At 35.4% G+C, this 13394-nt stretch overlaps 2 protein-coding genes across 15 annotated transcripts in view; one reads left to right on the top strand and one right to left on the bottom strand.

Annotated features, from left to right (window-relative positions):
- Positions 1–2346, top strand: part of ZC3H14 (zinc finger CCCH-type containing 14) — a 60977-nt gene extending 58631 nt beyond the window's left edge. For all 8 annotated transcript variants that reach the window (XM_016422999.2, XM_016422997.2, XM_016422993.2 and 5 more), the window contains one exon: positions 357–2346. In XM_016422999.2, the coding sequence (XP_016278485.1) occupies positions 357–375 (19 nt within the window). In that variant the 3' untranslated portion in view covers positions 376–2346. The remainder of the gene's footprint in view (positions 1–356) is intronic.
- EML5 (EMAP like 5) overlaps positions 1–13394 on the bottom strand; it is a 235727-nt gene that overhangs the window by 6322 nt on the left and 216011 nt on the right. For 3 of the 7 annotated variants that reach the window (XM_007472659.3, XM_056810564.1, XM_056810566.1), the window contains 5 exons: positions 12280–12394; positions 11473–11661; positions 11125–11297; positions 1006–1168; positions 607–710 (listed from right to left, as the gene is read on the bottom strand). In XM_007472659.3, coding sequence (XP_007472721.2) covers positions 607–710; positions 1006–1168; positions 11125–11297; positions 11473–11661; positions 12280–12394 — 744 coding nt within the window. Of the gene's footprint in view, positions 1–606; positions 711–1005; positions 1169–11124; positions 11298–11472; positions 11662–12279; positions 12395–13394 lie in introns of those variants that run through there. The other 4 variants (XM_056810565.1, XR_008914938.1, XR_008914937.1 and 1 more) reach the window with 4 other exon arrangements.

Genomic DNA, 13394 nt, shown 5'->3' with positions numbered 1-13394 from the left:
AATTATTTAGGGTCAATGGATTTTTCATACTTAAAAGGGGTTTAAGATTGACAGCTCTTTCCAAAGATTAAAAAAAAATTCCAACAAAACTGTACTGGCTACTATGTTAAGTCAGGAAAAGTTCAGTTTCTCCAAAGTAATTATGGGTGGTAACAAATTTTGTGGTTCCTTTTATATCCTATACAATTAAAAAAAAAAAAGAAACCTTTACAAGCAAACATGATTAGGAAAAATAATATAAGAGTCTGCCATTTTCATCTGTCTAGAATATAGTCCTTGCTGTGTCTCAATACGTAGTTCTTATATTCCTGCAATATGAAGTTTATGGTTTCTCTTGGTTTGTGTTTCTAAAATAGAATGTTGTGGATATGCTGAAATTCACTACACTGACTTGTCTGCATTAAGACCTTTCTCTGCAACAACTGTAAAGCCTCTGAGAGAAAAGTAGCTGCTGCTGCTGCCTCTGGGAAGAGAAACAGCTGACAGAAAACTCCGATTGACCATTGTTTCTGTTTTGTTTTAGACAGCTCTTGCCTTACATAGAAAATGTTTGGAAAAATGATCCTCTGAACTATCAGAAAATTTCTGAACCTGTGAAAGATTTACCTAGTCCAGGTAGCCCAAGTTATTCTGTCAATGGTTGCCTGATCCACCAGCTGTTTTCCTGAAGGCACTTCATAGACATGTCGTTTATATGAACCAGTGGAGACCTTTAATTATAATGAAAATGGAACAAGGTTTCAATTAGATGAATGGCTGATAAAAATCATGAGTTGATGTATGCTATACTATTGGCAATAATACTGCCACCTACTTTATATTGCCAAAGCAAAACAAGAGCATTATAAAAATCAGTTTTTCCTAAGGAAATGAGTGACTAGTTAAAATGTCAAGATACAGAAATAATATAGAAATTAAAATGGAAGAGTATAAATGTCAAATTTAAGTGCACTGAAGTTCTAGCACAACCACTCTGCTAAGCCCTTTAGACCAACCCAGGTATACCTGAAGATAACAGCTGTCAGCAGAAAAGTCCATTTGAATAACAAAGCTTGGGATGTCTTTGCAGTAGCTGATTCTGTTAAGGCTGGGGCCCAATGTTAGGTCATAAAAATCCACTGCATTCTCATTAGAACCCACGGCTAAGTATCTGGAATCTGGACTAAACCTGAATAGAGAAGGAAAGTCACTGAAGTTCAGCTACTTAAAAGCATGAGCTTTTTTCATTCTTGACCATATACATTTTCTAAGTTATGGCAAACACCAGATCTGGACTAAGGTAGCCTCATTTTAATTGATACACATAACTTATCAAAATTAATCTACTTTTGTAAACAATACTAGTCTACCAAAAAGCTGTGACTATAATGAAGATTCCACTTTCAGTTCTGAACAGCTTTTTTTCTAGATTGTCTCCCAAGTCCATTTAAAATGTTTATTGGTGTCTGAGAATGCAGTCGTCCAGAGCATCGATGTAGAGGTAGCATTTGTTTTCAGGGCCAATTACCCGGCAGAGATCTTCTATGTCGCTGTATTCACTGAATCCTCTAAGCACATTCTTTTCTCCTTCTTATATTATGGGTCTGAGGAATGTAGCGGATGGCCCTTCACTTTATAACAAAATTCCCAATGGCTTACGGAATCAGATAAATGGGTTATCAGAAAACTAAAACTATTAATTATACTTCACTTTTCCTAATAAGATAACGCATTTATAGTGTTGAATGGTTTTATTTGATTCTTACAGCAATGCTATGAGGATTTATAATTCATACGTGTCTGCTACATGCCAGGCACTGCCAAATGCTGGGGACACAAGGGAAAAAAACTAGTCCTTGTTCAGACTAATGAGACCTTATGTAATAACCATATACCAACTATGCATACGAGATAAACTGGTGATGATAATCATCAGAAGAAAGGCAGTAGCATTAAAAGGGGATCTGGGAAGAAGGCGGCACGTACAGTTCCTCCTCCCATGGCTCCTTGCCCATGGCTGCTCAGGTAGTAAATACCTAGAATCCAGCTATCTCATGTCTTACAGCCTGGTATGCTTCCTACCACATTCATTTTATTGCACGTGGCTTTATTGTGCTTTAAAAAAAAAATTTTTTTTTTAAACACATTGAAGATCTACAGCAACCCGTGCAGCAGGCTAGTCTTTGGATGCCATTTTTCCAACAGCGTGTACTCACATTGTGTCTCTTTCACATTTGGTAATTTTTGGCAACCGTTCAAATGTTTCCATTATTATCTATAATGGTGATCAGTGATCTCTGCTGTTACTGTTGTAATTGTTTTGGGGCACAACAAACCAAGCCCATATAAAATAGTGAACTTAATAAATGCTGTGTGTGTTCTTACTGCTTCATAGGCTGGCTATTTCCTCATCAGGTCTCCCCATTTCCTGAGAAACATCATCATTGAAGAGTGTTATATAAACTTATTTGATAAAATAGCAGCAGGATTTGAGAGGACTGACTCCAATTTTTTTTCATTCATTTTTTGGGGGAATTTTATTTAGTTAATTTAGAATATTTTTCCATGGTTACAAGATACATGTTCTTTCTCTCCCCTCCCTCCTGTAGCTGATGCCAATTCCACTGGGTTTTACATGTGTCATTGGGCAAGACCTGTTTCCATATTATTATTTGCACTAGGGTGATCATTTAGAGTCTATATCCCCAATCATATCCTCATCGACCCATTTGATCAAGCAGTTATTTTTCTTCTGGGTTTCTGCTCCCACGGTTCTTCCTCTGAATGTGGATAGTGTTACTGCTAGTAGAGAAGTCCATTACATTTGATTATACCACAGTGTATCAGTCTCTGTGTACAATGTTCTACTGGTTCTGCTCCTCTCTGCATCAATTCCTGGAGGTTGTGGAATTCCTCCACTTTATTATTCCTTTGAGCACAATAGTATTCCATCAGCAACAGATACCACAACTTGTTCAGCCATTCCCCAATCAAAAGGCATCCCCTCATTTCCCAATTTTTTTGCTACCACAAAAGAGCGTGGCTATAAATATTTTTGTAAAGATATTTATTTTCCCTTATTATCTCTGGGTACAAACCCAGCAGTGCTATGGCTACATCAAAGGGCAGACAGTCTTTTATTGCCCTTTGGGCAGAGTTCCAAATTGCCCTCCAACCAAATGCATTAATGTCCCGACCTTGCCACATCCCCTCCAGCATTCATTACTTTCCTTTGCTGCCATGTTAGCCAATCTGCTAGGTGTGAGGTGATACCTCAGAGTTGTTTTGCTTTGCATCTCTCTGATTATAAGAGATGTAGAGCACGTTTTCATGTGCTTATTAATAGCTTTTATTTCTTTATCTGAGAATTGCCTTTTCATGTCCCCCTGCCCATGTATCAATTGGGGAATGGCTTGATTTTTTTGTACAATTGATTTAGCTCTTTATAAATTTGAGTAATTAGACCTTTGTCAGAGGTTTCTGTTTTAAAGATTTTTTCCCAATTTGTTGCTTCCCTTCTAATTTTGGTTGCATTGATTTCTGACTACCATTTTTAAAGAAGTTCTACTGTGAGCAAAATGTTATCAAATAGCATTGAATGCTACAGAGAAATCTTTCATGAAAAGAAGAGTCAATCTACATGACAAGCTTCCTTGTCTTATTTTAAGAGATTGCCATAGCCACCCTGACCTTCAGCAACCACCACTCTGTTTAGTCAGGAGCCATCAATACAGAGCTAAGATTCTCCATCAGCATAAAGATTATGACTTGCTCAGGTGATGGTTAACCTTATTTTAGCAGCTAGGTACTATTAAGGTATTTTTTTTTAGAAATAATACTATTGTAGACTTAATACTTAAGAGACTACAATACGGTGTGAACATAACTTTTATAAGCACTAGGAAACAAAAAAAAATGTGTAACTTCACTAAAATAATTGCATTATTATGATGACCTAGAACTGAACCTACAATATCCAGTGTGTGCCTGAATATCAAATAACAACACAGTAATATAGGGCCTCAAAGTAAGCAAAGTGTTTTCCTCCACAAAAACCCTGTTTTTGCTATTCAGCTTTTTTCCATCATTTTTGACTCTTCGTAATCCTATTAGGATTTTTTTTGGCAAAGATACTGGAATGGTTTTCCATTTTTTTCTCCAGGTCAATTTATAGTTGAGGAAACTGAGGCAAACAGGTTAAATGACTTGTCCAGGGTCACCAAGCTAGTGTCTGAGGCCAAATGAGAACTCAGGAAGATGAGTCTTCCTAACTCCAGGCCTGGCCCTATATCCAGCATGCCACCTAGCTGCCCTTTGGTAAGTATTTCAAATATCATCCATACTTTTCAGAGGAGGAAACTTTGGCTATGAGAGATTAAGTGATTTCCCCATGCTAAGAAAATATGTAAATGTAAATAATCAGTAGCATTTAATAGATACTAAAAACGATGATTAAAGTGAATATAAGAATTTAGGTTCCACTTCCTTACCTTTGATATACCCTAGTTTAAAAAACAAACTTTTTATCTGCCTGAAGTCCCTGTCCTTTAGCACATCTGTTTCCTGTGAAACCAATGCCAGCCTCTATATTCAATACCTGAGCACTTAAACTTCTCTTTATAATCAAGGACATGACCAAGTCAGGAAACCTGTGTTCAAATTTGGACTCATAACAGATATGACCAAAGTCAAGTCAATTAGTCACTACAATTCTCAGTTCTTCAGGAAGAAAATCGGACTAAGATATGGAACAATATTTTATAGGACCGTTGGGAGTAAAGCTTTTTTTAAGCCTTCTAGGGATTTAAAAATAAGTTTATGTGATGTTTAAAAAGGCTGCTCTCTTCATCTTTACTTTCAGGTTAAAGAAGGAAGAATATAGAATAATGTCTGTCCTACTCCATCTCAAGTTTTTTTTAATTTTGTTTAGAATTTTCTTCATCCAGGCTGTTCTTTTATCCACTAAGAAGTTAAGCAATATTATACTTATTAATATGTGAAGTAATGCAAAACATATTTCCATATTAGTGATGCCACCCAAAAAAGTAAGAAAAATATACTTTAGTCTGTATGTGAGAGCTCATCAATCACCACTCTGGAGGTGGACAACATTTTTCATCATATTATCTCAAGATATCTTATTTCCACTATCAGGAAACACTAGAGATCATAGGTGACATCTCTTGACATTTTTTGCCAAGCTTTCCTACTTCTCTGAAGTTGAACTTTCTGTCAATTTTTTTCTGTCTTTTAAATAAAACAGATGAAACCATATTTAAGCAGGAAACTTTTTAAGGGTTTTTCTCATAATGTAAGTATCCATTCCTCAGGGTAGGGATCTATGATGACAAAAGAATAATTATTCTTTCTATGACTCAGTATTTAACAAAAATCTCTTTAATAACTATGGAAGGGCTTTAAAGGGAAGGGAAGATCAAATGTCCATATGGTTGATGACTTTGCAAAATCAGGTATCAGTACTAGTTAAGATGCTTAAGGAGAATATTCCACAATTTAAAACAAAGGTAAAGAATTTGGAGGTCAAAGGAAATGTTATAGATGATTAGAGGTATGGGATATTAGCCTTACTGGGAAAGGGTATGGAATTTGAGGCTACTCAATCTGGAGGGAAAAAAGTACTGATGAGTAATTTAATATCTGTCTTTTAATATCCAGATGCCTGAACATGAGGAAGCGGGTTTAGACACATGCAACAACTTTCTACCAGTGAAATTTTACTGACAAAGAATTTCCTGTCAGGGAAGTCTTTTCCATCCTAAAATTAATCCTCAAGGTAGATCATCAACTGTAGTAGACCTTAAGAGAGGATAGGATGTAACGTATTTTAAATGATTTGGGTGTGAGAAAGGTAGTGGAAAATAATGGCAGAAGACTAAGAGAAGGTCTGTTTGTTTAAAACACTGGAGACAAACATGAATCTTCAGAAAAGTGTGATGTGTATGTGTAATCCAGTTTAATCACATCATTCTAAAAGGTTTTAAAAATGAAACCAGAAGGGGCCAAGTATACAGATGAAAAATTGAATAAATCAGTATTTTTATAAGAAAATATTTTTCAGTGATGATGGTGTAGAACCAGCACTTTGTGACCTTTTAAATGTCAGCCCCCAGATGTGATACATGGAAGCAGAAATGGAATTAAGGAAAACGAAGAACAGCTCAAATGGTTCAAGTACACACACAGATGAGATCTACTTTGAAGTTTATACAATTTTGAAGATATTAAAGGTTCAATTCTTAAGATATCTGAAAAGGGAAAGATATTGAAAGAATATAAAACAATATGGATTATATGAATACTGAAAAAGATTGAGAACATCATATTAATCCATATGCCTTCCTTCTTACAAAGTCTTAAGAAGAATGATCCATGTATCTTTATTCCCGAGGAAGGGAAGAGAAGAAAAGGCTTTCACAAATAAGAGTCAACAGTAGATTATATCTTTACGTAAAACTGACTGAATTTTTCAGAGAATATGATTCCATTTTTATTACTTGATGATAAAAAGTAGAACACATACATTCTTAAAGGCTCCTTTTTGCATTAAGGTGTTTCCTAGAGATAAGTATTCTGCCATATTTTTTATTATCACTATATAAAGCAAGGTATAAAACGGGAAGTTCCATTAGCCTTAAAAAAATATTTTTCCATGGTCATAGAGGGATTCTGCATAAAACTTCACCAAAAGAGAGATTACCAGCAGATGTTAAAGTCCTCCAGATGTTCCTCTTTACAGATACTGTATTGATTTTGTATAATTGAAAATCTGTTACCCTAAAAAAGAACTACATATCCTGAGAGCCCACTGACTTCCTGTCATTACGAACTTCCTGTAGATAGAGGATAAAGGGAGTGGGCATTGAGGCTCCTCCTCTCTCTCTTTGAGCATGATACAGCAATCAGCAGCGATGGTGATGAGTGAGGATTTTGAAAATGGCTAACCAGCCATGGGCACATGGTTTTTATTTTGTATCTTCTTTATTCCTTGATTTCTAATGATCACTTAATAAACCTCCTAAACTAAAATATTTTATTATTTGAGATATAAATTTAATTTTTACAGTTAGTGACTACAAAGGGACTGCCTACTCTTTCACACGTGGATAACAGACCTACTCAATGTATGAAATGGGTGTTCATACCTTTTTTTGGTGAAAATCTAAAATGGATAGATCTCCATACTCAACTTTAAGTACTGTGCTTACATTTTTGGGGATTAAAATCTAAAAATAGAAAACTACAATTTAATTTTCACAATTAAGGAAGAGCTAAGTACCTTCATTATTACAATCAGGGGAGAGCCAAATCTAATCTTCACAATTTCATCAAACTCAGAACACTGCAGAGTCTCTTAAATGAGCTCCACAATGGGGAAAATAATTGTTTTAATAAGAAATGCAGAGAAAACCAAGTGGATTAAAAAAAAAGACAATTGTTCAGACTCTGATGTGCAATTGGATGGAAGTTCCAAAAATGGTGGATCTATCACAATGTATATACCTTAGACAAGATACCATAGATGGATGATGAACTGGGCTGAGAATTAAATGAAAAGAGCTGTCTGTATTTCACTGGGGAAATTATATGGCACTTTTAATGATCTACAAGCATTTCCCTAAAACAAAACCCCATCTTTTTTTAGCACTATCATTCTATTAATGGTGCTGCATGATTGTGAATTATGGAATATTCACTGCCTCCCAAGCATCAACCAATAATATTGGTAACTAACCAAATATTGGTAACCCAAAGGATAATGGGGACATTATATGAATAAAAGCAAGTTGAAGCATTATAGCAATCAATAACTATTCACATTAGGTGCAGTGTAAACATACCTATGGTATGCAATACCAGGAAAAAAGGTGGATTTTATTTTATTTATTTATTTATTTACTGAGTCTTAGGGATAACTAATGGAAAAGTATAAAAACTGTATGGAACCCACTTAACCCTAAGGTAAGACCTCTGATACACTGAGTAGATCCTCTTTGAAGGATTTATGGGAGAGTATGGACAAGAATTAAGGAGATGAAAAGGTATGGATGGGTTGTAATTTGAACCATTAAAGGGAGTATCACATCAGTGAGATCACAGATACATTGATATCTTTAAATAAAAAGGTGACATTTCCTGAAAGGAAGAACAGAAACAAAAATTTCTTTCTCATATAATCATAATTTAAGAGCTGTAAGGGACTCTTAAAAAAAAAAATCTGATCTCAACTTCCTAATTTCCTGGATAAAGAAACAAACCCAGAAGCCTAAGTGATTTGCTTATATAACTAATTAATGGCAGATAGATGCCTCTAAATCCTGTCTCCTAACGATTCAGTGCTTTCCTCAAGATACCAATGTGCCATTCTGCCATTCAAAACCAAATTTCAGGAAAAAAAAAAGAATTAACTTGCCATTGGATTGGGGTTGGTAGGTATAAGAGAAAAAGTTACAGAGACTGGCTTTAAAACAAAAAAGTAGAAGCAGGGGAAAATGGATACTTATATGTGACATTCTATTATTATTAGCAGGTTCTCAAAGTTCTGGTTCTGAGATCAGTTTTATTCAACATTTTAAAAAAGGATCTAAGAAAGGGGGTTCCTAGTTATGAGGCCATAAACTGAAGGAATAGTCCATACTTTTTTTGAGCTGGTAGGAAAAATGGCATACAATCTTTAGTTTGGTGAAGTTTAAGCATCAATGTGAGCATAAAACCTGAAAAATGAATGCCAACAGAAACAAATTAGTTATGCTCAAGGAATAGAGCTCAAACTCAGACCTTCATATTTACTTATAAGCTCATGACTACCATCTTGACATATGCTGTGACAAAAAGTTAAACAATCATTCAAATATTTATTGAAAATCTATTTTTTGCTCAGCACTAAAGTGGGTAAAAACATTATCCTGCCTTTTTATAATATCTCATATGTTAGAACAGTGAGTATTATCTTGTTCAAGAAAGAGAGAGACTAAACTTTTAAAAGCTAGAGCTTCGATATTTACAAAGATGAAAGCTGAGTGGCAACAAATTCAAAATCTATAAACTTATTAGGGAGGTGGAGAGGTGGCCATGGACTTCCTCACCAAATTTTAGAATATAAGAAGTAGGAGGCATCTCTTAAAGCCTGAAAGAGTTTTAGTTCAAAAAAAAAAAACCACAGCAAAGTTAAATGGTGTACTCCCGAGAATTTGAAAAAAAAGTGGAGGTTGAAAAAGTTTTTAGTAAATATATGTGGGATGGATAAAAAACACTAAATACAATTTTTTGTTCATTGTGTCTGACTTTTTGTGCAAAGATCCTGGAGTGATTTGCTATTTCCTTCTGCAGTGGATTAAGGTGTACAAAGGTCAAGTGATTTGCCCAGGGTCACTCAGCTAGTGTCTGATGCTGAATTGAACTCAGGTCTTTTTTACTCCAGGCCTAGCACGCTTTCCACTTTATCCATTATCTAGCTGCCTAGGATGCCACAGGATGGGGTGCATTGGGATAATCAGGGAAGACCTTTGGTGTGAGGGCTTGCTGAGCCCTTTTCAAGGCTGCTTTCTTCTTTTGGTGTTCATCTGCCACCCAGGTTTCACATGTGAAGCTCTCAAGAAGCTGAGCACAGCAACCACACCCTGGAAAATGTCTTGGCAAATGGGCTAAACCAGGGTGAAAGTAACTGACAGGCCTGAAACTTGTCAGTGAGGTATGTATGTGTGTTTACCCCAGCTATTTGAAGATTTCCCCATGGAAGGGGTGGATGAGAACAATTTCTTCCAATAGCCATGAAGGCAGCTAAACTATGGAGCATTTAGAGCTTGTCTAGACATAGAAGAAGCCAGGGTCATCCACTGAATCCTGGGCCATTGCCAGTCATCTTGACTTTTGTCTTGCCATTGGCCTTTGATGACTATTGAAGAGAGAATGAGGCTGATGACTTTGTACAACTCTTTCTCACTTAAATCCAATCCATGGGCAAGTTAAGACTATCTCAAGATATCATCAATCCTCTTTGAAAATGAAAGGCAAAAAATAATAACTAAATAGGAGAGTTTAAAAAATTCAGAGACATAAAATTTGGTTCTAATTTCTGAAGGCTGACATCACAAAAAAAACTGTTCTCTATAACATACTGTAAAGATAATTTTAGTGTTTTGACTTAAATCTAAATAATTGGTCACCAGGGATGATTCCCAAATAATAAAATACCCAAATCAGCTGGGAATTATGGAGATTTAAATTAATAGAGAGAGAAAGGGGGGAGAGAGAGAGAAAAGGGAGAGAGAGAGAGAGAGAGAGAGAGAGAAAGAGAGACAGACAGAGAGAGAATAATTAATTTAGGCAGTAGTTAAAGGCCTTGGCCAAAGTGGCCTCCCTGAGCCTAAGGGAAAGGGAGTCAGTCTTATCACTCACCACGAGACCGTCTCCAAGCTGGGTTCCAGTCCTCCACTGAACTCAATCTCCTGAACTGAGTTCAGAATCCCAATTCCACTCCAAACTGAATTGCCTGAACTGACTTTTTTAGCCTCCTTTTAAAGAAATTTTCTCTTATGTCACCCCCCCCCCTAAATTTTCACGCCTATCAATCACAGTAGACACTTTTCCAAGACTGCCCATTCTTAGTTCTCATCTTCTTTGGTTCTCACCTTCTCTGGTTAGATTATATCTTCTGAGTACTTCACACTTCTTTGTTAAGCTTACCTTTTATGAGTTACTTGATCTTTTTGTGATTAATTTAACCTTTATAGGTACTTAACACCCTTTTGTATTAGATCTAAAAATAGACTTAGCTTCACTATAAGGTATGAGTTAAGTACCTACATTGTTCAATCAGGAGTTTACAACTTTATCTTCCCTTAAAGTATGTCTAAGTATGGGGGGAGTAATGTAAAGTTCCCAAGACATTCCTGATTCTTGTTAGACCAAGTATCTCCATTGTACCAATAAGGAAATAGCTAAATCAAATCTTCTGAAGTACAGTCTGAGCAATTTGTAAGATTCACAATACTCCCTTAGTGTCACTCTCAGAAATAGAATCTTGGCTTGGTTGGATTAATGTGACATTTTTTATGATCATATTAAGATCTCAATTTCTTGGTGGCTTAAACATATACTTAAAATATTGCTAATATAATTACAAACCTGATGTCTTGAATAGCACACCTCCTGTCTCTTTTCTTTCCCCATATTTTTAAAGAAGTCACTAGCAAAAGAATGAATTCTCCATTTTTCATGCCAATGGCCACCATGTCTCCTTCAGGGCTGTAGCACACAGTACGGGCAGCATGACCCAAATTGACTTTGTTTAGCATCTTCTGCATGAGAACAGAAAAAGTAACAGAGGATTCAAATTAGATATCATGTTTTCCCAAAGGCTATCAACTAGTCAATATAATTTCTGAGACTATAATTTCTTTAACTGTTAACAAATGCAGGATTTTTGTGCCAATGCTTGCAAATAGTAACCATTTTCTAAATATTTGTACTTACTTTATCAGCAATATCCCAGAGTCTCACTGTACCATCTTCTGCAGCAGAAAGGAAAAAATCTCTTGAAGGATGTGTTGCAAGTCCCCAGATTGGTCCATCCATATGACCATTAACTAAAATGTTACACACTGCATTTTTCTCTCCTAATTCAATTATTTCAGCATTCTTAGTACCAACTAATATCTTTCCCTGAAACATAGGCAAAAATATTGCATTTTTCATCATATAATAAGTATTGTACTTTTACATATGAAAATGACTACTGATTCACAATTAGGAGGATATATGGCTTTCCCTCAATATTGAACAAACCAAATTTTTATCCAGTTCTTTCTGTGACCATTAGGATACATTTTAAATATGGCTAACTGTGTTAGAGATGCAGTCTATGACCACTATGTACAAGTATTTCTGTGATCAGTTAAATATTTATCATGCTACTTATTAAATTCTAACCAAATGAGCCAATTGGCTTCTGAATCCAAGTCTATTTAATGTAGAAGTTGGCTCAAGAAAAAAGCAAGATTAAATATAGATCGATAAGGCCAGGTGGATAAATTTCTACCTTGTACAGTGATGCAATAGGGGCTCTCTATATATAGCTGCATTATTAAAGATGGCAGAGTCAAAGAAAAAGCAGAGCAGAAATGGCAAGTAAATTAGTCTGACTGACAAATGCTAAGAACTACAGCAGTAAGTAAGAAAATCACATAAAAAGTTTCTCCTTGAACCTTGATTGATATATATCATATATATGTATATATTTGCATATATATAATCTAATAAATAAGTTTTTTAAAATCTTACTTTGCCTCTACAGACAGAGCGAACACAATCTGTGATTTGTCCTGTTTCTAGTCTGAAGGCACGGCATCGTCTCAGTTCTTGGTCCCAAAGCTTAACGGCTCCTCCTTCTTTTGACCTAAGAATGCAATAAACCCAAACAGAAGGCTAAATATCAGTTATGAATGGATGTCACTGTCTTAGTTAAAATAAAAAAAGGTATGAAATGCACTCATGTTTCATATCACATTCTTTTTATATATATATATATATATTTTTGTTTGGTTGTTTGTTTTTGTTAAAAAACCCTTACCTTCTGTCTTGAAATCAATACTGTGTATTGGTTCCAAGGCAGAAGAGTGATAAGGGCTAGGCAATGGGGGTCAAGTGACTTGCCCAGGATCACAGCTGGGAAGTGTCTGAGGCTAGATTTGAACCTAGGACCTCCTGTCTCTAGGCCTGGCTCTCAATCCACTGAGCTACCCAGCTGCCCCCTCTTCTAATATTTTAAAGTCAAACAATGTCCAAATAAGATTTAATGTAAAAATAATTTAAGTAATATTAATTTTAGGGTAATCTATCCTTTTCCTCCACATTTTCAACATATGATAGACATTATCATTGACATTATTTAAAAACTCAAGTTCAGATCATTAACATCAATATTAATAGTTGACATTGATATAAATATGAAAGTTTACAAAACACTTTTTTTTATAACAACACTATAGAGTATGTAATGCAAGTGTTGTTATTCTTTCTTTACAGATAGAAAAACAGAGGCACAATAAGATGAAATTAACCAGAATCACATAGTAATCGTCATTTCCAGGAATCAAACCCAGGTCTAATGAATCCAAGCTTAACACTTTCCTTACTAATCATGTTAAACTTTAATGTATTGTATACCAACTTGTTCTATGGATAGTGAGTAAACCAGTTTGACAATAATTAAGAATTCATGTAGGGAAAAGAAGATAAAAACAAAGAGGAAAATATTAAGCTTACAGGCCTAAAGAGAGTAGGAACAGCTTAAGGACTAAATTTGCATGCACTTCTGATATGAGGAATAGGCAGATAAAGGCAGGGGAACTTTCTTATAAAGGTAAAGGACATTTCTAAACCTTTGAAAGTCAAAG

Source organism: Monodelphis domestica, chromosome 1 (assembly GCF_027887165.1).
Source record: "Monodelphis domestica isolate mMonDom1 chromosome 1, mMonDom1.pri, whole genome shotgun sequence".
NCBI classification, from domain to species: Eukaryota; Metazoa; Chordata; class Mammalia; order Didelphimorphia; family Didelphidae; genus Monodelphis; species Monodelphis domestica.
Note: the sequence above shows the minus strand (reverse complement) of the source record. Positions and strands in the feature narration are given on the sequence as shown.